This window comes from Lutra lutra, chromosome 5 (assembly GCF_902655055.1).
Source record: "Lutra lutra chromosome 5, mLutLut1.2, whole genome shotgun sequence".
Taxonomy (NCBI): domain Eukaryota; kingdom Metazoa; phylum Chordata; class Mammalia; order Carnivora; family Mustelidae; genus Lutra; species Lutra lutra.
Genome location: NC_062282.1, coordinates 58,939,625 through 58,963,435, shown reverse-complemented (window position 1 = coordinate 58,963,435; position 23,811 = coordinate 58,939,625). Strand labels below are relative to the sequence as shown.

At 47.6% G+C, this 23,811-nt stretch overlaps 1 protein-coding gene across 2 annotated transcripts in view; it reads right to left on the bottom strand.

The window, feature by feature from the left end:
* WWC1 (WW and C2 domain containing 1) overlaps positions 1-23,811 on the bottom strand; it is a 152,443-nt gene that overhangs the window by 48,803 nt on the left and 79,829 nt on the right. For both annotated transcript variants that reach the window (XM_047729651.1, XM_047729652.1), the window contains exons 3-7: positions 21,093-21,296; positions 9,769-9,845; positions 8,155-8,234; positions 2,757-2,886; positions 1,197-1,343 (exon numbers count right to left, since the gene is read on the bottom strand). In XM_047729651.1, coding sequence (XP_047585607.1) covers positions 1,197-1,343; positions 2,757-2,886; positions 8,155-8,234; positions 9,769-9,845; positions 21,093-21,296 — 638 coding nt within the window. The remainder of the gene's footprint in view (positions 1-1,196; positions 1,344-2,756; positions 2,887-8,154; positions 8,235-9,768; positions 9,846-21,092; positions 21,297-23,811) is intronic.

Sequence of the window (23,811 nt, the reverse complement as noted above, 5' to 3'; positions counted from 1 at the left end):
CCATCACTTCCAGTAGAGAAGCTGAGCGCCCAGAATATCATCTTGCAGCCCCGAATGGCTTGGAGCCCATTCAAGCCCCAGCAGCATGGAGGACAGCTGGTCAGAAGGAAACAGGGGCAACCAATATACAAGAAAGATATCCTGAGAGAGATGGGGAGGGCCCTAGCTGAAAACTCAGGGAGGCTGCAGGCAGGACTGAAACACTGAGTGACTGAGAAGAAGGTCCTGGAACTGGCAGGGAGGCCTACAGTGGCTTGGAGCTGAACACCTGGGCAGCATGGTGAGGGAGGTCAGAACCCACTGGCCGCATCATTCTGTCAAGAATGGCAGGAAGCAGGAGCCTGGGTGGCTCAGTGGGTTAAGCCGCTGCCTTCGGCTCAGGTCATGATCTCAGGGGTCTGGGATCGAGTCCCGCATCGGGCTCTCTGCTCAGCAGGGAGCCTGCTTCCCTCTCTCTCTCTCTCTGCCTGCCTCTCTGTCTACTTGTGATCTCTCTCTGTCAAATAAATAAATAAAATCTTTAAAAAAAAAAAAAAGAATGGCAGGAAGTTCCAGGGCTCACCCAAGCAGACATGGACAGAGCTTCTCCTCACAAGTGGGGACACAGTGGAAGTAACCAGAGAAGAACAGCATTTAGCCACGAGGCTGGGAGGTGGGTCTGCGCAATGTCACCTGCTCTAGGAAAACAACAGTTCTCCAAACGAGCCAGATGGCCGTGGGTCAGTCCTGCTCTAAAACTTCCATGGAGTAAATCCGGAAGGCACTTACACTACTTACTACTGTGACCAGCCTGAGCTTTCGAAGAGAGCTGTCTGAAAGCCGCATGTAATGTTTCGGGACAAACAGAGGGAAGATATCACCTGCTTTATAGCTGGTGAAAGAAAAACAGAATGGTGATACAAATCTGTAAAAAGGGAGCCCGAGAGAGACCCTGGTCCTTCAGACATGCCTTCTGTGCAACATCTAGAGATGCAAGCACTTGGCCAGGCAACAACTAGGACCACAGAGTCGGCGCTGGTCTTTCCTTACACCGTCACCTCATGTCATCCTGGGGCCAAGAGATCTGCAAGAGAACAGAGCTCCAGGAGGCTGAGTTAACAGCCAGGCCCACAGAGAGACACCGGTCCGCAACTCAGGTGAGAAACAAGAAGGTGGCGGCCCTCTACAGCTGCCTCCTGGACGCACGGCCTACTCACACTTCCCGAGATGTCCGTCTGGGAGCTCACATCCAGGTACTGTTTCGGCAGCGGGAAACCCGAACTTTCCAGAGAGCTGCTGCTGGACCACAGGTCAGAGTGGGACCCTCTCTCCGTGCGGAAGCCATCCTTCAGCATGGCGAGGCTCTAAAGAGGGGAGGGCAGGGTTAGCAACACAACTGCCCGGGAGGGAGCTCTGGTCTGTCCCCCTCCATGTGCTCTCCTCTCTGCCTTCCATCATTCAGTAGGAAGCCACGTTCGTTCCAGGAAGGTAAGTAAAGAGCTAGCAGCAAGGGGGTAGTTGCTCGGTGCCGGGGCTTTTCCCTGGGAGAGACCGGTATGGACCCCGGCTCTGGAGCCACACAGCCTGACTTGGAATCCCTGCACAGCTAACTTCCAGCTGGGTGACCTGAGCTAGTTGATGAAGCACTCTGTGCCTCATTTTCCTCTCCTGAAAACCAGGAAGAACCACAGGTCCGATGTCATGGGACTATCATACTGATTTAAAGAGGTGACCAGGCTAAGGTACTAGTACAGCTGATTCTCACTACCTGTCAGCTTTACCACAAGCTTACAGAATCCTGACATCGGTCCTGTGAGAAATGACGGAAGATTAGCCCCATTTTATTGATAAGGGAGTTTTTCCACGGAAAGGCTGGCAAATGACAGAGCACGATTTGGCCTGGTCTGTCTGATGGAAGACTCAGAACTCTTAATTGCTAATTACAATAGGAACACGGCTCCCTGTCAACCAGGGCCTGGATGTTTTCATTGGGCTGCTGCCCTGGGCAAGAGCTTCAAGATCATTCTCTGTCAGAGACCGTAAAGCTCCCTTCACAAAAAGGATAAAGCTTCATGTAAAGCTTCCTTCACGATAAAGGAGCCTGACTCCTAATCTGCCAATGGGAACACAAACACACCCAGTATCTCAGAGGTCAGGGTGGCTCCTGTGAGGGGAGGTGGAGTGTCCAGGGATTAAAAGAACAGGTTTCTGAGTCCACGTTCACGGGTTCAAATCCTGGCTCTACCCCTGACTCTGAGCTGTACCGTTCGTTAGCTGTGAGAAGGGGTGAACTAGGGCTAGTGTAAGAGACGAGTGAGGCACAATGCGTGCAAAGTGCCCGGCATGTGAAATCACATTGACCCTCATTTGTTCAGTCCTCAGCACAGACAACAGGCGATAAAATACTTAGGAAGATGTTACATTTTGATGTTGGGGCTATCGACGTCAAAACCACCTCCCTATCTGGTCCTTTGAGAAGGAAGCCAGGTGGGCAGAGTGAGCGGCGAGGACATGACCTTTGGACTGGAACAGCTGGCTCCTGTTGCAACTCTGCCAGCACTGTGACCTTACACGAGTCACCTAATGCTTCTGAACCTCCTTGTACTACTCTAGGCGACTGGAAGCACAAGAAAACGAGCAGTGAGAACTCAGCGACTGCGCAGCACGCAGAAACACCGTGAGTCCTGGCACGGAGAGGTGCTCGGGAGAAACCCACCCAGGACCCCCCTACCCCCACCCCCACCCCACCCCGCCACCGATCCCTGGAACTCTCGTACCTTAATGAGATCTTGCTTTTCTTTTTCTCCACAAGTGATGGCCTTTTTGATGGCTTTTGTTTCTCTCAAGACAGCCTGAGCTTCATCCAATTTGTAGCTGCCCTGAGCATCAGACATTTTCTTATCGATTCTAGGAAACAGTCAATGGGGAAGGTCAAACAGAGATAGGGTGAGGGATGGAGTCTGAGTCTCCCCAGGGGAAAAGCAGACGATGGACTTCAGTCCCGTAAGAAGGCTCCTCTCTGTCCCGCACACCCGCCCTGCCCAGGTCCTGCCTGTGGAATGAGGCACAGCAGGTGCCTGTGAAATGTCTCACGGTGTGGGGCTGCAGAAGCGACACCACCCTTGAAATCAAGCACCAGCTCTTACAGGAAGCTTTCCCTGATTACCTCCCTGTCTCCTCCAGACTGGGCTAGGAAATCCCCTAACACCGTGTGTAGCTATGACACGGCAACCGTTACGTTGTGTTCTACTTAGTGCTACACACGGTGGTATCCTTGACTGATCACTGGCAGGCTTGGGACGGGCTGGGACTGAATAAACTTAGTATCTGGCAACAGAACATGCCTTTAACTTGGGGTCTCTCAACCTCACATCTTGACATTTGAGGAGGAGGATTCTCTGGGGTGGGGGCTGTCCTGTGCACTGTCCGATGTTTGGAAGCATCCCTGGTCCTGCCCATGAGATGCCAGGAGCATCCTGCCCCCAAGCTGTGATGACCAAAAACACCTCCATACTTTGCCCAGTGCCCCTTGGGGTAGAGGAGCAAGATCATCCCCAGCTGAGACCCACTGGCTTTAATAAGCATGTGTGAGTCAACAGGCACAATAAAGGAAAGCTGGGAACGATGAAAAACTCCCAGCCCTGCGACTCTGTAGTGTGGCCTTGGGCATGGCCCTCAATGCACGGAGGCTTGGCTTGCTCCTCTGAGAAAACCTGGAAAAGGTCACCTGCCCGGCTCATGTTCACGAAAATGTTAGGAATGTCAAACAGGATAAAGGATGGATAGTCAGGTGGTGGACTAGGGTGTATGGACCAAACCAGCTTATTGAGGCACTCCATCTGGGTTCATTTTGGTGGTGGAAAAGAGTAAAAAAAAAAAAAAAAAAAAAAAAGATTAAGGGTTTTGATGTTGCTTTCTGAAGATCAGACCAAACCAGAGATGGTGGAGTTCTGGGCCCCCTGGGGAAAGAGGCTGTGGTGTGGAAGAGCTTCGGAGGAAAGAGATGAAGTTTTACTGCTTCATACTTTCTCCAAAGGCTAGGCCTGAGGTCTCAGTCCCCAGTGGAGAAAAGGAAGTCTTACAGTCTGAGGGAACAAACACCACAAACCCATTATTTCAGGATGAGAAACCGCTCACAGGCATTCCTCTCTGGTTTCCTGCTAGAGGCCAAACTGTCCTGGGCTAAAAATAACCTGAGTGGGGAATCACTGATGGTGTCAGGAGCAGGTTTTCCTCTGGGTCTGTGTGTGCCTCCAAGCAGGAGAGAGGGAGAGAACCCGGGTCTCAGCATGGCCCTCCCCCTGCCCGTCCGTTATGTCAGCTTCCGTGGAGAGAAAACAAAGCCCCATTTATGTGTCCCCACTAAAAATAGCCTGTCTATTCCTTTCGAGGACTTGGGCCTGAGCAAGCCTGCCAGGTTGGCTAAGACCGGTCTCAGATTTAGCTTGAAAAATTAGTCTAAAGGGAGCTTTCTGTAGCAGAGGCCTGCCTGAGATGCTCTGTGGAGAGAAGGGTCCCCCAGGACCGGAGGTGGCCATGCCCCAAGTGGCGGGGGGCGGGTACAGGAGAGATGCCATTTGCTTGAGCAGGGCTGGGGGCTCTAGGGAGGGGGCTGTGCCCTGCCGTCCTCTGCCAGCAGGGTGAGGAAGGCTCTGAATCCTCAGCAGGATGAGACAGAAGCGGTTTGTCTGCTGTGCCCTGGGCTCCTCAAACAGCCTCTACCTGATTTCTCTCAGGGGCCTTAGCAACCCAGGCTCTGGAATTTGGCTCCAGAGAGGAGCTCCAAAAGGGAACACTCTTGGGATTGAGGGGGGGGGGGAGGGGAACAAAGGGTCGCCATTATGTGCTCAGTGAATGAATCTCTCTCTCTCTTTTTTTATTTAAGGGAAAGAAAAGTTGTGTGTTTGCAGGGGAGGGGAGGGTGTAGTGGGCTGCGTGTGTTTTAGAATTTCCAAATCACGCAGCTGTCCAGAGAGTCACACACCCGCTAGCCACAGCACAGCCACAGAGAAGCAGGGCAAAGCCTCTGACAGCAGCTAACTCCTTTTGATCTTGTCCAGACAACTCTCACCTGGGCAGGGAGGCTCTGGGGACATGGGAAAGACGCCTCATGGTGTCCTCCCCAACGGAGGACATACCAAGTCTCAATTCTTTCCTATTTACAAGGGCTCGAGGCAGCTGATGGACCCAAGTCCCGAGCTTTCATCTCAATTTTCCTTTTTAGTCTCCATAGAGGTATCCTTCAATTCTCACCAGCCTTTCCCTTTTTTAAAACTGGGGTTGCTGACCATGAACATGGTCATGACAGCTGGATGAGTTCCACCTTCTCCTGTGCTCTGTGAAGGGAAGAGGCTGAGAGGTAGAAGTGACGAGATCACCTCCCACCACTGGCCTCTGAAAAAGATCCCAAAGCACATGGAAAAAGGCCTCATGTTTTCTGGGTGTGAGGAGGGGGTTATTAAGGATGAAGCCAGAAAGGAAGGTATTAGTACCTGAGTGGCAAAACACAACAGTCCTGGGTTCTAATCCTGCCTGGCTGCTTACTGGTGGGTGGGGGTGGGGTGGCGGGCTATGGTCTATGTTCAACCTCATCAGTGCCCTCATCTATAAAACAAGGCAGAACAAAAACTTCTCTTAAAGGGGAAGAGACAGTGAATTGAGGTGACTGATGCATAGTGTTTGCCCAGCATAGCCTTTGGCCTGGGGCAAACAGAGTTCCTCTGAGTTCCTCCCCAAATCTAAGCCAGCAAGTAGTTGGAGGTCATCCCCCCACATCCCTTGCTGACCCTTACACTCACTGCCGGGCACTGTCACACACTTGTGTTTCATCTTCATAATCACTTACTTTTCAGATAAAGAAACCAAAGCTCAAGGGGGTTAAGTCATTTTTGCAAGGTCCCAGGGAACTGGGATTTGAATCCAAGCCATCTGCCTCTTGAAGCTACATTCTTAACCCTCTATGCCAAGGTGTGCAAGAAAGCAGATGCCTTCTCTCACGCCGAACACGGAGCCAGCTTTGGGTAAGGAGTGTGGGCGGTCAGGGCTGCCGTGCGTCTTATCTGGGCCTGATATCAAACATCAGTTGGGTGGAGGGAGGAGGAAAAAAAGGAGGCTTGTCTTTGGGGTTTCAGCGTCAGCTTACCAAAGAACAAGAATTTTCAATGCTGCTACAGGGTGACAAAGTGGTAAAACAGGTTTGTGGTGGCTCAGAGAATAATGGGAAATGTTCTAACCAGAAGCTTCTGAGGATTGCAGGAAGGTGGGGGAGGGCCCCTGCGGTAAAATGACATGGGAGTGAGTAACCTTTAAACTATGTGTTCAGAATCTGGAGGGCTCATGAGGTTATTTGCTTTATAGATCACAAACAGGACTTTCCTAAGCTCATATTCCTGCTCTTGTTGACTGTCAGTGGCATATGGATATAGATGTATATTAATAACGTATGTATCTATATAAGCACACATATATAAAACTGTATTTAATAATAATTTATAGTACAAAAATGTATTATACACAATCTATACTTTCTTAGACCTTGTGTGTGGGGAAGTTCATGGTAGCTCCCCCCGCAGGCAGTGAGGGCTTGGGGGATAGGAAGATGGGAATAAGAACCAACCAAACCGGGACGCCTGGGTGGCTCAGTTGGTTAAGCAGCTGCCTTCGGCTCAGGTCATGATCCCGACGTCCTGGGATCGAGTCCCACATCGGGCTTCTTGCTCGGCGGGGAGCCTGCTTCTCCCTCTGCCTCTGCCTGCCATTCTGTCTGCCTGTGCTCGCTCTCTCTCCCTCTCTCTCTGACAAATAAATAAATAAAATCTTAAAAAAAAAAAAAAAAAAAAAGAACCAACCAAACCCTGAGAGTGGTCACAGTTCCCTCGATTCACAGAGCCTGGAGGCAGGCATCGCAAGGTTTGGAGCTGCGGTCACAGAGTGGTGGGGGTGGATCTGAGATTCAGAGGATGAGGAAAAGGTACAGGCAGAGAGGAAAAGGTACAGGTGACTAGAGAAGCAGTTGTGTGTAGGGATGTGGCCTCCCTGGGAATCTAAGTGAGATGTCCCTTACAATAGAGAAACGGACTGCATGCCCTCCCTGGGGCTTCCAAGAGGCCCCCAGACACCCTGCAATGACTGTACACCGAGTCTATCAGACGCACTGAACATGAATCAAAGCACAAGTATTCGCTGCCTATGTGACTGACTATTCACAGCAAGAAGCTAATGCTTACTGAGCACCTACTATGGGACTCGGTTTCCTACAAGAACATTCCTTACAGAGTAGCAATGAGGATGAAATGAGGTCACCCAGGCAGAAACACTAAAAGTGCTTCCTGGCAGAGAAACTGCTCAGCAAATCTTAGCTAGTGTAATAATGATAATAGCAATCAATGCACCTGTTCTAAGGAAACAACAGAGCTCTTTGCTGGTGGCAAGTCAGCTTCTCAACATTCCATTTGGTCAAAGTTACCCCGGAAACTCCGTAAGTCGCCTGCAGAGTACAGTGAGTGTGGCGCTGTACATGTTCGTCTGGTGATCTGTGTTGTGGAAGAGAGACTGGTTCCATCAGCGGGGCACATGAGCTGCTCGTCTTTAGGGGTCAGGGGAAAGAAGAGTGTGTTTTGTTTGTGTGTGTACCAGATCCTACTGTATCTTCTGGAAGAGATGAGACAGGTGACCAGAAATGCCCAGCAAATTTGTTTCTGTGACTGCCTGGTAAAACTCAAGGGAACGGAACAGACTTTAGTGGCTTCAGGAATTCAGAGGACAATGAGAACTCTGGTTTGAAAGGATTTCCCTTGGGGCGCCTGGGTGGCTCAGTCAGTTAAGCTTCTGCCTTCGGCTTAGGTCATGATCCCAGGGTCCTGTGACGGAGCCCGCATCAGGCTCCCTGCTTGGCAGGAGTCTGCTTCTCCCTCTGCCCCTCCCCCCATTCATGCTTGCATGCTCTCTCTCTCTCTCTGAAATAAAACCTTCCAAAAAAAAAAAAAAAAGGAAAGAAAAAAAAAAAGAAATGATTCCCCTTTTCTCTTCCCACACCTCAACCCTGGGAGACAGTATCTTCGGTAAATACCAGTGGACAACTGGAATCGAATGATTAGAGCGGCCTTACAGAGAGACAGACAGGGCAGCCAGGGGAGGATGGGACCTTCCCACACTCTGCAGACACAATGGACTTACTTCTTCAGGGTCTGAAAGCCACGCTCTTTGAACTGCAGCTCTTGCTGGAGGTGAACCATCTCTCTCTTGAGCTTGTTGACCTGGATGGCAGCAGACCACAGACGGGGCTAGATCAGAGGATGATATGGAACTGCGGGCTGCCTTCTCCTCCAAGGGGATCCCAGAGCCCCCCCACAGCCCCTGCATAATGCCTCAGGTTGATATCCCTTGGGCCACATGGTCCTAAAACCTTCCCCTCACTGATGTTGCCTTGGCCTCTGCAGCTGCTCGTGCGGTCGGCAGCCCAGCCTGGCTGTCCTGCAGGTCATTCCGGATCAGCCCTCACTTGAGGGAAACAGGAAGTGGACAGTGCTCCCTGACCTGAGATAGAGCTTAGCCTTCTTATTGCCTAGCTGGGTGACCTCTCTCAAGCCACCTCGCCTCTCTGAGCCTCCCTTTCCCATTCAGACAGATGAGAAACATGGTCATTCATAGGGCTGTGCATTACTTAGAGCAGGTAACGGGTACAGGGGTGCTGGGCATGGAGGCGAGAGGCAAGACATAGCCCATGGAGCCAGACTGGACCGGCAGGAATGCTTTGTTTGGCTTGCAGTTATTTATTTATTTATTTATTTATTTATTTTTTTAGAGAGGGAACACAAGCAGGGGGAGTGGGAGAGGGAGAAGCAGGCTTCCCACTGGGCAGGGAGCCCGATGTGGGGCTAGATCCCAGGACTCTGGGACCATGACCTGAGCTGAAGGCAGATGCTTAACAACTAAGCTACCCAGGCGCCCCTGGATTGAAGTTATTAAATAAAAAAAGTCAACTGCTAATAATGAAATATTGAGAGATTTCCTATAACAAGCCTAAGTATAGTTGTTTTCTAAAATTAGAAGGTCTGCTGACTCTGAGCCCTCATTCCAGCATGGCCCCAGTGAGGGAGGGCTGCAACTCAACTACACCTTTAGACAGGGCCCAGCTCTCTTGGTCACTCACTTCCCACCAGTCCCTCCTGCTTCACCCCAAGCCCACTGCCCCCTTTCACGTTTTCTTGCAGGCATGTGAATTTGGAGAACCTACTTGAAGTGTAACTGAACCACTGTTTAAAATACTGGCTTTCCCTTGAGCAAGTCCCTTAACTGCTGTGCTTTCCTTCCACAACAGGACAATGGGGATCCTATTAATCCCCAAGAAGTCAGGAAGTCATTATGGTGAAGCAGTTAAATAAGACGATGGAGAGCATGCAATGACTAGGAAGACAGCACATGATGTGAAGTCCTGTGGAGGCAGCCTGAGTCCTTGTGACCCCGGGCGAACTCCTCATCTCCCCTCAGCTTGTGTGTGCTCATCACTAAAGTGCAGACGCGGACAATAGCTGCTTCACGGGCTTGCTTCGAGAACACGAGACATAAAGCCCTGAGCCCTGTGCCGGCATGCAGTGAAATGGCAGCTGTGGTTACCGTCACAATTATTGTGACAACTGTCGCCCCCGCTATCATTCGGGATCCTGGCAGTCGGCACGGGCCACCACTGCCCGGTGGAAGCACCTGCTCCGATCTTGTGGGCGGGCAGGGCGAGGGGCCTGGGGTTGCCTCCGTGACCCCCCCTCCGCAGTACAGGCAAAGGGGCCCTACCCGGGATTTCGCGGTGGCAATCTCAGCCTTCAGGATCTCAGGGTCGTACTTGGAGCTGGATGATGAACCCGACACCACTGCAACGAGAAAGAAAGTTCTGTAGAAGAAACACATTTTGGTAAAGATGGCTTGTTTGGCCAACTACATAAACCCAGAAAATAATGACTACAAGTGAACTACCTAAATGTCTAACAAGGGGGGAAATGTGCTGAGTAAACAGGGTGCGTGCATAAACGAGGACAACACAACTTAACGTGATTTAAAATCATGGCGCATGTTGGTTAAGCGTCTGCCTTCAGCTCAGGTCATGATCTCAGGGTCCTGGGATCCAGCCCTGCGTCGGGCGCACTGCGCAGCAGGAAGTCTGCCTCTCCCTCTGTCCTTCCCCCCTCCCTTCACTCTCTCTCTCAAATAAATAAGTAAAATCTCTAAACAAGTAAGATAAAATGATGGTGCAGAGAAATCCCAAGCAAGGGAAAATGTTCAAAAACGTGCAGTTACCTGAAAACAATAGTGTACAAAAAAAGCAATAAAGAGTTACTTAAATTTGGAAAATATACAGTTAACACATACACACACAGATGCATCTAAAAAAAAAAAAGCACAGAAAGAAATATACCAAAAAGATAATATTGATATCTAGAGATGTAGATGATGGATATTTTCATTTTTGTATTTTTATTTTCTACATTTTCTAAGATGAATATACTTTTACAATCAGAAAAAATTACTAAAGATACTATTTATCATACTTTGCAATATTAATATACATTTTTAAGGGAAAATAAATTACTCATTCCCTTTTTAAAGGAAAATAAATTACTATATCACCCCACTACAATAATCTTTTCTCACAAGTTACTTTCCACTGCTTATCCACAATTCTTTCTTTCCTTTTTTTTTTTTTAAGATTTTTAATTTTATTTATTTGAGAAAGAGAGAGAGAACATGAGCAGGGGGAGAGGGGCAGAAAGAGAGGAAGAGTGAGAAGCAGGCTCCCTGCTGAGCAGGGAGCCCAACGTGGGACTTGATCCCAGGACCCTTGGATCATGACCTGAGCCAAAGCCAGACACTTAACCGACTGAGCCACCCAGGCGCCCTGCTTATCCACAGTTCTATTACGTAGTTGTATTCTTACTGCATTTTAAAAATTTTAAAATAGTATTTAGGTCTTGAAAAGATATCTTAAGACTTACAAAAATGAGCACAACAGAGTAAAATATATTTAAAGTAAGAGAAATGAGACAAAGGAAAAAAAAGAATGAGGAAGTACACCCACGGGTGTGAGGTTAGTTGGGGCTCAGGCAAACAGGGAAGGTCCCATTTCCTCACCAGGTGCCACAGCCTGGCTCTGAGCTTCCGAACTGGTGATGTGAAGAGGGAAAGGGGCCCGATGGAAGATTCATGGTGCCCTTAATGTAAACACAAACTCACTGTTCAGGACAAGGACAGGCATTCTTGGTATGGAGGCTGGGGAAGAGTTTCTCCCTTGGGGCCTTAATCCCACCATACTTGCAATTCCATCCTTCCCCCCCCACCCTGCCCTTTTCCCCCACTGTCACAACAAGTGTATGCGCGACAAGATCACCTGCTGGGACCTAGCGTTTTCTGAGGATAGGGACTGGTGGCAATGTCCAGGGTCCAGAGGTGTAAGTGACAGTTGCGAAGGGGATACTGCTCTTTGGATCTGGTTAAAATACTGGAACGGATCTTCGGATCACACTGAAGGAAAGTTAACATGTAACACTGAAAAGTTTGGCAGAAGGGAAATAAGAGTGTTCTGCATAGTAACAGAAAAGATGTTTTGCACCAAAGGCAGTGTTGCATTCCTGCCCAGTTTACAGTGAGGAGGAGGAGGAGGTGGGGGCTGAGTTTTCCTACAAGAGATGGGTGGCAGGAACACCTGGGTTAAGTGGGGGAAACCTTGCGGTCCTCCTTGTGAGCGTGGAACAGAGATTTTAGATGCAGATTCTTGTTTCCAGCTAGAAGCGTTCATATCCTGCATTCTAATTCCCTGGTGGCTGCTGGATTTAGGGATTTCAGGGTGGGACTTGGCTGGATACAGAGCTGGAGGCTGATTTAAGCCACATTTCCCAGACAGGCACTTTTCAGCAAAATGTTAAGGTCACTGATCAACTGTAAAAACACAGTGGAGAGAGTCACTGATGAGGAAGATGGGGCGAGCTCAAGAAGGCGGGTGTCTGTTCTGTGAGCGGCCCATGCTGCCAACACCTCTGCCTGTCCTGAGGTGCTGCCAGACTGGGGTCGACAGACACTTCAGGGAACGGTAAAGGTGAGCATGGAAGCAGCCTGGGGAGCCCAGGAAAAATTGCAAGACCTTATCCCACCAGAGAGAGCATGGCTTTGGGGACCGGCAATGCCACCCAGTGCTGACCTGCAGAACATGGAATGGTCCTGGGGCATACTCAAAAATCCTGGAGGGGCGGGAACCCAAAAAAGAATAGACTCCCACCAATTGGGCCACTGGGGAGCTTGGATTCCTCTGATCTGGAGCACCACTGCTAAATGCACTATCTGTACCCCAAAGCTGCTGAATGGGATGTGGCTTGATACTATTTTTTAAGTAAACATTTTATCTTACTAAAAAATACATGTGGAAAGGTGCACAAGTCATGTGTGCAGCTGGAATAATTTTCACCAAAGAAACACACTTGAGCTCTTTCTGCCCACGGGTCCTGCCCCTGTGCTTTAATAAAACCACCTTTTTGCACTGGGAGCAAAGGAAAAAAAAAAAAAAAAGGCGAACACACTCACCTTATCAGCACTGTAATCAAGAAACAAATCTTCAACCTCCCTCCCCTTGGACTTCTGTCCCTTCACTACTCCTCCAGCCAAGGAATCTTATATTCAAACTGGACCGTAAAGGCTGACTTTAAGGGCCGACCTTTTTATCATTTTTAATTGTTAAGCTTTTATTCAAGTTATGTACAAACACCAATTTAACAGTCCCACACAGTATAAGGTTTTGCTCTAAAAGAACATTCCATCGGTACCTATCCCATATCTCTTTCCCCAAAAGGGAGCCATTTCAATATGTTCAGTTCATTTCTTGGTTATCAAAAAGCAGTGGGGTGCCTGGGTGGCTCAGTGGGTTAAAGCCTCTGCCTTTGGCTCAGGTCATGATCCCAGGGTCCTGGGATCGAGCCCTGCATAGGGCTCTCTGCTCAGCGGGGAGCCTGCTTCCCCTTCTCTCTCTGCCTGCCTCTCTGCCTACCTTGTGATCTCTGTCTGTCAAATAAATAAATAAAATCTTAAAAAAAAAAAAAAGCAGCAAGGTGTTTTTGGTTTAGGCATTATTTACTTACTTCTCTCTCTGGAGGCCAGGGATTTAGCTTCCCTCCCTTCCGCAGCCCTGTCCCAGCACCCGTGCCCCCTTTCCTGCCCCCCATCCTCACAGACAGCAGGCTCGGTGAAAGCCATCTTCAGTGTTTGTATTACTTTTACTTTGTAAACACTCCTTGGGCCAGAGGCATGCAGCTGACTTTGCTTACTTTTCCTTTCCAGCACATTTTTGGGGGTTTATTTTTCCTAGAGTTAATAATTGTCATTTTTATGCTTGCTCACTTTCTACAAACTTCTTACAAATTCCACCTCACGCTCTGCCAGTTATCTGAGCCTCCCCTCCCAGGGTCTGGGCGGCCGGTCAGCTTCCCGCCCGGTCCCACTTTTGGCACTGCCTGGCCTGGGCACGTGAGCTAGTCGCTCTCTCTGCCCCACAGGCGCCCTGAGATATCCTCCTCACCTTGCTCCTCTTTCCTAAATACCATGTCTCCCCCTCCTACCAGCTCTTTCAGTAGAACGCCAGCAGCTGCCCAAGAAAAGAAGTCCACAAAGGAAAGAAACTTTTGAAATCGTGCCTGTCTAAAAATATCTTTGTTCTATCCTATAGTTGATTAAAGGTAGTTTTGCTGGATATAGAATTCTAGGTCGGAAGTGATTTTCCTTAAAAATTTGAAGGCATGGCTCCATTGTCTTCTAGGTTTCCAGTGTTACTGTTGAGCTATTCCGAGTTTCGGTAATTTTTGTGTGACCTGGTTTTTCTCTCTGAAAGCTTTCAGGATCTCGGATGGCTCCATGTTTGAAGTTTCACCATGGGTATGTCTTGGTGTGAGCTGACTTTCATGCTTTGTGCTCAACTGAGAGCCCTTTCAACCTAAAAACTCTCCTCCATCTGTTCCAGGAAATTTTTCTGAAATTATTTTACCTGATGCTCCTTCTCCTCTGTTTCCTCTGCTCTCTCTGGAACTTTTATTACTCTGATAGATTTCCTGGCCTGGTGCTCTATTTTTTTTTTCTCTCTCTCTCTCTCATTTTCCATCTCGTTCTATTTTTGCTCTGCTTTTTAGAAGATATCTTCAGTCTTACCTTCTAGTCTTCCTACAGATTTTAAATTTCTGCTATTGTATTTTAATTTCTAAAGGCTCTTTTGTGTTGTCCGAGTGTTCCTTCCTGTAAAATGTAGCACCCTCTTCTTGTTTCATGGTGTAGCTTCCCTTGAGGTTTTCTTCTTCATGCGGACTCCCTGGTCCCTCCAAGCACGCCCCCCCCCATATCACTTGTTTTCTTTCTTTCTTTCTTTCTTTCTTTCTTTCTTTCTTTCTTTCTTTCTTTCTTTCTTTCTTTCTTTCTTTTTGAGTATTGAATCACAATTATTTTTCCCCCAGAGGGTAATGGCTATGATTTATTTTATAATTTTTTTATTATGTTATGTTGTCATCATATAGTACATCATTAGTTTTTTTTTAAGTTTTTATTTATTTATTTGACAGAGAAAGAGATCACAAGTAGGCAAAGAGAGAGAGGGAAGCAGGCTCCCCACTGAGCAGAGAGCCCGATGCAGGGCTCAATCCCAGGACCCTGAGACCATGACCTGAGCCGAAGGCAGAGGCTTAACCCACTGAGCCACCCAGGTGCCCCATACATCATTAGTTTTTGATGTAGTGTTCCATGGTTCATTGTTCACATATAACACCCAGTCCTCCACGCAATACTTGCCCTCCCTAATACCTAAACCAGGCTCACCCATCCCCTCCTCCCCGATAAAACCCTCAGTTTGATTCCCAGAGTCCATAGTCTCTCATGGTTCATTTCCCACTCCGATTTTCCCTTCATTTTTCCTTTCCTTCTCCTAATGTCCTCCATGCTATTCCTTATGTTCCACAAGTAAGTGAAACCATATGATAACTGTCTTTCTCTGTTTGACTTATTTCACTCAGCATAATCTCCTCCAGTCCCATCCATGTTGAGGCAAAAGTTGGGTATTCATCCTTTCTGATGGCTGAGTAATCCATTCTGTATATGGACCATGTCTTCTTCATCCATTTGTCTGTTGAAGGGCATCTTGGCTTCTTCCACAGTTTGGCGACTGTGGATCCTGTTGCTATGAACATTGTTTTCATCTCTACTTTTCATGCCAGAGGCTTTCCTCAGATTCGTAAAATCTTAGCTGTCTGCTCACATTTAAGAATGGAATCCCAAAAACAGACCGAGGTGGAGTTTGTTTACTGTGGGTTACGTGGTACATGCTTTGGCTAGATTGTTTCATTTTTTTTTTTAAAGATTTTATTTATTTATTTGACAGAGAGACAGATGACAAGTAGGCAGAGAGGCAGACAGAAAGAGAGAGGGAAGTAGGCTCCCCGCTGAGCAGAGAGCCCGATGCGGGACTCGATCCCAGGACCCTGGGATCACTACCTGAGCCGAAGGCAGAGGCTTTAACCCACGGAGCCACCTAGGTGCCCCAGGCTGGATTGTTTCATCCAAAAACTTCAACATCTTCACATCTCTTCTATCTGGTCAGATTCCCCAGCTTCTGCTCCTGTCCAGCCCAGGCAGGAAGAGCTTGGCACCATTCTGGGGAACCAAGTGGTGCATGTAAGCTGAGGTCTTAAATCCTGTGTGTCCATGTTCACTTCTCACTTTTCATTGTGGTTCACCCCAGCTTTGAATTTGCCTTATATCCCATAATCCAGAGAATATTTATTCCTTTGGGGAAAAAAAACAAAAAACAAAAAAAACCTCTCCAGTCTTTCGCCAGGTTGGGGATGGGCTGAACCAATTTGGGGAGGAGACCTGGTAGTCCTTCTTATAAAACAGCTTTCATCCAATCGTCTTTATTTCAGGCCTTCCTCTCCCCACGGCTTTTGCCAGTGATCTGCATGGACCAGAGTGCTGGTTTTCCTTGTGACTGGCCCGTATTCTCTTTTCTTGGGTCTATCAGACAGGCTGTCACCTGCTCATTTAATTTCCAGCTTCCACATCTTATTGTTGCTCTTTTTTTCTCCAGGTCTCTCTCTCCTTGTACATGCACTCTTCCAAAAAAAAATCTCTTATTTGATATTTCCTTTATTTCAGGAGTGAGTGAGATTAGGTGGCTGGTTGAAATGGCATTTTTAACTGCTAGGTTCCCAATGATTTCTTTTTCACATGGGAGACCAAGGCCTAGAGAGAAGAAGGAATGTGATAAGGTCCCAAAGAACCCAGCTTTCCTGAGTTCCCATCTTTCAGAGAACAGGAAGACCCAAATGTAACATAAGAACCTTAGAATTTGACCGGTTGAGTTGCATTAAGAGAAGTGTTTTTGAGGTCAGATACTCCTGGGTATGAAGGCTAGCTCTGCCACTTTTTACTGGTGTGACCTTGGAGCAGCTCCTTCCCCTCTCTGGGCCTCAGTTTTCTGATGTGTAAAGTGGGAATGACAGTATTTTGTAGGAGTGTTCAAAGAGGGAAGGTTACTTTAAATAACATATGTGGAATGCCCATCATATAGCCCTGCAGGAATATAACAGGTACACATTAAATGTTAGTGCTCTTCTCCTTCTCTGTGGAGCTAGAGACTGAATGAGAGTTGACAACAAAATCTCCATCCCCAGGGCAGGGGCCCACCCGTGGCCAGGCCCCACTGCAACCAAAGCCAGGTGGCAAGACTCTCACAAGCCTGGGCAGGCCATCTGAGTTAGAAGCAAGGCATGTGATCTCACCAGTCCAGCAACATGGTGCAGAGTTTGACTTGGAAGGCAGACCTGGCTTATAAAGCCCAAAGAAAGTCATAAGACTTTAACTGGGATGCTTGGGCTGGAGACACCCCAGCTCCTGGCTGGTTTGGATCTCGGAGCTAGTTACCTGAGATGACCCTAGTCACTTCCTATGGAAGTTCTTTAACATTTAAATCAGTGGTGCCTTTGGACTTGGTGGCGCTCTGGGGAGCATCCATGAGTCAAATGATAGGACTGTATCATTACTTCCTACCACTGATCATGTATTTATTCTTATTGGCTAAAATAAGAATAAGTAGATCTATTAAAAATTTTTGTCATTTCAACGCCAATGAACTAATAATTATCAAATTATTATTATTTATTGAGAGCTTAAGAATATGATAAGTACTATTCAAAGTACTTTATATGTGTTAATAAATTTAAGCCCCATAACACCTCAATGAAGGTGATACCATTATTATGTCAATTCTATAGATGAAGAATTTGAGGCAGAGCAAAGTGACATAACTTGGACAAGGTTACACAGCTGGTAAGTTGCATATCCTGGATTTGAGCCCAGGCAGTCCAGCTCCAGAGTCCACACTCTCAAAATATTATGTGAAGTGTTTCCTGCTAAGAAGAATATTGAGCCATTAACATGTTCTAAAGGTATTGTTTTAACTATACCATTGGGTTTTGGCTGAGGTATTTCTGCATCCCCCTAGAATACATTTGGCAATGTCTGGAGATATCTTTTGTTGTTCCAACCTAGGGTGGAGGGCTACTACCAGCATCTAGTGGGTAGAGACCATATGTGCTGCTAAACATCCCACAATACACGGGGCAGCCCCTACAATGAAGATTTATCTGGCCCCAAATGTCAAATGTCAGCAGTACTGAGGCTGAGAAACTCTGACATGGGCCCAGGAGACGAGGGGACTATTAACATTCCATATTTAAACAGAAGAGTAAATGTAAAGAGATGTGAAGCATGTTCCCCAAGAGGACAGAGTAACCTTGGAATGGAGATTTGAACCCAGGCCCTCTGACTTCAGAGTCCAATAACTTCCTTTTCCCACCGCAGGCTTCTCTGTGAAAATGCATTTTTCCTGCCCATTTGGCTCTTTTCCCCACCCTGAACTTTTATTTTGAAAACTATATGTACAGAGAATTTGAAAGAATAATATAATGATGTCCTCCTTTACCTAGAGGTCCACCAATTTTTAACATTTTCCCACATTTGTTCTACCCATCCCTCGGTCCACTCCAATTCTTTCAGTAGGTCACCTGGTTTGTAGCAAGCCCTCAACAAATGAATGATGATTAAAAATGGTGACCCCAAATGAAAGCCTACCCTATTCAAAGCCGCCAGTGTGTCATCAGCAGCTACTGATCAGCTCCCTTACACTGATGGCACCGTTGTTTCTTTCCGTTCCTGCTTTTTTGAAATGAAGCTGCAAACAGGATGGCCTGTGCATGTCTTCGGAACAAGGACATTCTCCTACATAGTCGCAACGTGATGATCGCACTGAAGACAACCTTCCAAATGCCCAAGAATGTCTTCGATGGCTGCTTCCCACCCCCTACCCCAATCCAGGGTCTAATCAGTCTGCAAGACATTTAATTTGGTTTATGCCTCCATAGCTTTTTTTTTGTTTCAAGTCTAGAATAATTTCCCCTTTTTCTGGTTTTTCAGGTTTTTTTTTTTTTTTTTTAACCCCCAAAGAGTCCCGGCTGATTATCCTGTAGGATAGTCTATATAATGGGTCGGTCTGGCTGCGTCCTGATGATTTGATCAGTGGCAAGCATTTTTGTCAAGAACCCTCCATGCCGGGCACCTGGGTGGCTCAGTGGGTTAAAGCCTCTGCCTTCGGCTCAGGTCATGGTCCCAGTGTCCTGGGATCGAGCCCCACATTGGGCTCTGTGCTCTGCAGGGAGCCTGCTTCCCCCTCTCTATCTGTCTGCCTCTCTGCCTACTTGTGATCTCTGTCTGTCAAATAAATAAATAAAATCTTAAAAAAAAAAAAAAAGAACCCTCCATGCCGTTCTTACTGCTTCACATCAGATAGTGCGCGATACCAGCTTATCTCCTGATGGTGAGGCTAATTTTACACCTGTGTAAGGCGGTGGCTGTAGCTCTCTCCCATGCGAAAATACAGTTTACTCTCTCAAATTACGAAGTGGTTTGTGGGGTGATCATTTGGGTCCATGTAAAAAGCATCCTGTCCCCCAAACTAGGAAGTTTTGTTTTTATACACACTTGTCACTTTTCAGACTGTAGGACTTCAGAGAGAAAAAAATGACCTTACCTCTTCAAACCCGAGTTTCACTGGGGACAACAGTATCTCCCTGCTAGGGCTGTGGCAAAGATAATGCTACAGACTGAATTCTGTCCCCCGCCCCCATAATCCATATGTTGAAGCCCCAACCCCCAATGGGACAGTGTTTGAAGATGGGACTTTGGGAGGGGATTCGGTTTAGATGAGGTCACCAGGGCGGGGCTTTCATGATGGGTTAGTGACTGTACAAGAAGAGACACGAGACAGCATGCTGTCTCTGTCTCTCTGCTAGGTGATGACACAGTGAGAAGACAGCCATCTGCCACCAGAACCAGACCATGCTGACACCCTGATCTTGGACAGCAAGTCTCCAGAACTATGGGAAAAAACACTTCTGTTGTTTAAGCCACCTAGTCGATGAGATTTTGTTACGGCAGCCTGAGCTGCCTAAAACAGATTAAGTGCTAAAATGCTCAGGATAGTCTCTCGGATATTACTTGACCTTGAAAAAGCTAATGTGTATAATGAAGTTCTCTTCCATAATCCAAGATGCTGGGGGTTTACTCCGGTCACCAAGGAAAAGGGCAGAGCTGGGACAGGGAGTAACTGGGCAGGTTTTGTTCCCCCGGGTGCACTGAACTTCTCAGAGTGTGGACTTCACACAGGAGAAGTGTCCAGTGACCCAGCCAAGCCATGGCCACCCTACCAGCATGGCCTAATGCTGCCCTTGGCCCATAGTAAGAATGCTGGAGGGACAGAGGGGATGGGTTTACAACTTACCACTGCCTCTCGCCAGCTCTAAGACCCTGCGCTTGTCACAGACCCCTCCAACCTGTTTCATTTTCTACGCAGGGGAGATTAACTGTGCTCGTCCACAAGGCTGTTGTGAGGATTCAATGAAACAGCAAGTTCAGCCCGACATGTATCCAGCACTCAATAAACGTGGGGAAGGAATTGTTATTAGAAATAGTGGTAAAAGACAAAAAAAACTCCAACACAGAGCAAAAGGTGAGTGGGTTCCCATACAGATACTGATCTGGCAGTGCCCTGGGAATGAAGGATGGGGACCCCGCATGCCCGTTCTCCTGGAGATACCAGCATAAGCCCAGGAGACAGGAGCCCCGCCCCGAGGGAGTGAATATGCCCTCGGAGGTAACACAGACATGTAAGCAGATGTCTCGTGACACACGCTATGAAGGGAATAAACAGAGAGCCATTGCAGAGGCTAACTCAGGGGAAGGGAGTCTGTGGAGGCAATTGTCAGAAGCGAGCCTCTCAGAGCTGACAGGAAGAAGGAGACCAGCAGGGTGAAACCAGAAGGGTTAGAGGGAGCCAGCTGTGCAAATGGACAGATGGAAGAGCATTCTAGGCAGCGGGGGCAGCAAGAGCAAAGGCCCTGAGGTGGAAAGATGCAGGGCAGACTGGGGGAGCTGAGTGCGGGGCTCTGGAGCCTCATGAATGAGCCTAAGGTGCAGGGAGTGGCTTTGAGAGTTGAGGTGGGCATGGCAGGCAGGGGCCTGATTGCTAAGGGCAGTGTAGGCCATGGAAGGAATGACAGGAAGCCACTGAAGGTTTTTTTTTAATTGTGCTAAAATATGACAGAACATAAAATTCACCACTTTAATCATTTTTGAATGTCCCGTTCAGGGGCATTACATACATTTATACGGCTGTGCAACCATCACCACTATCCGTCTCCAGAACTTTTTTATCTGCCCCACTTGAAACTACATCCATTAAGGATGAACTCCCTACTCCCCACACCCCTTTCGGTGAGGAGCTGTCGCCCAACCAGCAGTTGGTATAGCTGGAGATGACTGCAGACAGATGAAAGCAATGGAATGACAATGGCCCATGAATCACTGGAAGGCACAGCAGGAGCAGGGAAGGCATCCGAGAGGGTGGTGGGAGAGGATGGTGGTTTGCAGCAGAAGTGGAGATGCAAGGAGACAGGAAGCACTGGGAGGCAAGCCAGGCTGGACTGAGCACAGCCACTCCCATCTCCAGGCAGGGGTGCTGGTGGGGCGTGGGTGGGGGAGGTACTCACAGCTGACCTGGGAGCCCAGCTTGTGCTCCCAGACGGCATGCAGCTGCTGGTACTCCTGCTGCGCGAGCTCCAGGCGCTGCTGCTTCACCTGGTAGATCTCCTTCTGTGCGCTCAAGGCCTCCTGGGCCACCACCAGGTAATCCTTCAGCATGTGCTCCTGCTCCCGCCGCCATTGTACCCGGGGGTCCTCGATCTGGGTGGTTTCTGGAACAGACCCCAGACACCCCAGATCAGCACCTCACAAATGTCTTGCTGGGTTGGTGGCCTGTGGAATCCACTCCCAGAAATCAAAAAATGCAGTAAATAGAAATCACGATAGAAAGCAGATGGGTTAAACTTATCTATTAAACAACAGTGACTCTCCACTTGGATTAAACAAGCAAACACAAAATAAACCAGAATCAATTTCCATACCCAAATTCAAGCCATCTCAGAGCAGCCAGGAGGACAGTGCGAGATACCAGCTTGTTTCCTGATGGTGAGGCTAATTTTACACCTGTGTAAACAGGTTTGCGTTCTAATCTAGACAGAGGTTCAAGGACATTAGAGAAGCTTAAGGTCAGCTGTTTTGGTGGAGTAAAGAAAAATAAATAATATTTTAGAGACTGTGAAAAAATAGGGACCTGCTGGAAATGTAAATTAAAACGAACGTAGAAGAGGACTGACTGCAAATTAAGAGCCTTAAAATGTGAACACCTTTAGATCAATAATTCCCCCATAGTAATTTATTATTAAATATAATAAAGGAGTCAGGTAAAGATGTACTTGTACCAAATCAGGATAATAATAATAAGAAGAAGAAGAAGAAGAAGGAGAAGAAGAAGAACTAGCACTTATTTCACATTAATTGAATGCCAAGCACTGTTCTATTTTATAGCTCTTTACCCCCACTGGCCTTACACCAACCCTAAAGAGCAGATTCTGTTATAACCCCCACTACTCAAGAGAAAATCTAGACACAGGTCAAATAACTTGACTGGCCAAATAGGTCTGCTGTATCTTACATTATCCACTGCTACAGCCACTAAAGTGTCTTCAAAGAAATATGGATGAAGTGGAAAGGAGCCTCTGACAGGTGAGTGAAGTGCAGGGGGTAAACTGTACAGAGAATTTCATGATTATTGAAATAATACGTACATTCTCAAAAAGATTAGGAGAAAACTTAGTATGTTGTCGAGAGTAGAGATGTCTTGGTATTAGAATATTTTTTCTTCATTCTTTAAAAAAAAAATGATGTATAGAGTAAGTAGGTACAGCGATCATTTGGAAAAAAAGTCAAAACCCCAAAAGATAGACATTTTTAAAAAGGGACAGCTGGCAGCCGAGCAGACACAAAAGAGGTCACATCAATGTCAAAGAACCGGTGCCCATCACCTGCCAACCCTCCAGAAAGCTCCCAGTGGTGGGTGGGGCTCGGAGGGGCTGACACACGGGAAATGGTACCATCAGGACCATGTGATGAATCCAGCCAGTACACAGGTGTTGCTTAACACTAAGTGTTTCACTAATTGTGAGCTGGTAAATAGTATGTAAAAATGGGGAGATCAATACATTAGAATCCTAGTGTCTGGTTTCTCAGAAGATCCAGCTACGCTGAGGCCACAGCCGGCCGCAGACCCATGCCGTCCATCAGTCTGCTGGTCCGTTTCATTCATTTGTGTCAGGAATCTGACTCCTGGGGGACTTGAGTTTGTGCCACCTTTTGCAGGCCCTACAGCTCTCATTTCTCCCGAGCAGGCCCAAATGAGCATTTCCAATGAAAGCAAGAAGGGATAAGGAGAATGATTTCAGAAGTAGCAGGGCCGGGGTGCCTGGGGGGGCTCAGTCAGTTAAATGCCTGACTCTTGATTTCAGCTCAGGTCTGATCTCTGGTTGTAAGATGGAGCCCTGCATTGGGCTCTGTGATCAGTGCAAGTTCGCTTGCGGTTCTCTCTCTCCCTCTCCGTCTGCCCCTCCCCATTGCTTGCACGCTCTCTCTCCCTCAAATAAATACATAAATAAAATCTTTAAAAAAAAAAAAAAAAAAGCAGCAGGGTCAAGTTTTCATTCCTGCCAATAATTGCTGTGTTACAATGAGCAGGCTGCTTAACCTCTCTGAATCTACTCCTATAATTACTAAAGAGGCTAATGGGCCCTGCCTCCCTGCTTCCTAGGAAGCCGTACAGCTCTTCTGCCCAGGTAAAGTAAATAAACAATGGTTGAGAGTAAAGCTCAAACTATTTTCTGGGACCAGTTTTTTGTTTTGTTTGTTTGTTTGTTTTTTGTTTGTTTGTTTGTTTGTTTTTAAAGAGCATGCTGGTATTTTTTCTAAAGATTTTATCCATTCACTTGACAGAGATCACAAGTAGGCAGAGAGGCAGGCAGAGAGAGAGGAAGGGAAGCAGGCTCTCTGCTGAGCAGAGATCCCAATGGGGGGCTCGATCCCAGGACCCTGAGATCATGACCGGAGCTGAAGGCAGAGGCTTTAACCCACTAAGCCACCCAGACGCCCCATGGGACCAGTTTTTAAACTGTCCACAAATAGCAATACCTTTAGCTCTTCCTCCTCCCTTTTTCTGGGAAAGAAAACCAGGTCTGAAGGTTGCTGGCAGGAGCCACAAGATTGCTTCTCCTAAGAAAAGCTTTGCAACCTTTCCACCAAGAACGGAGGAGGAACATCTGCAAGAAAAGATTAAGAAGGGAAGTATTTATAAAGCTGGGCCCTGGGGTGCCTGAGTGG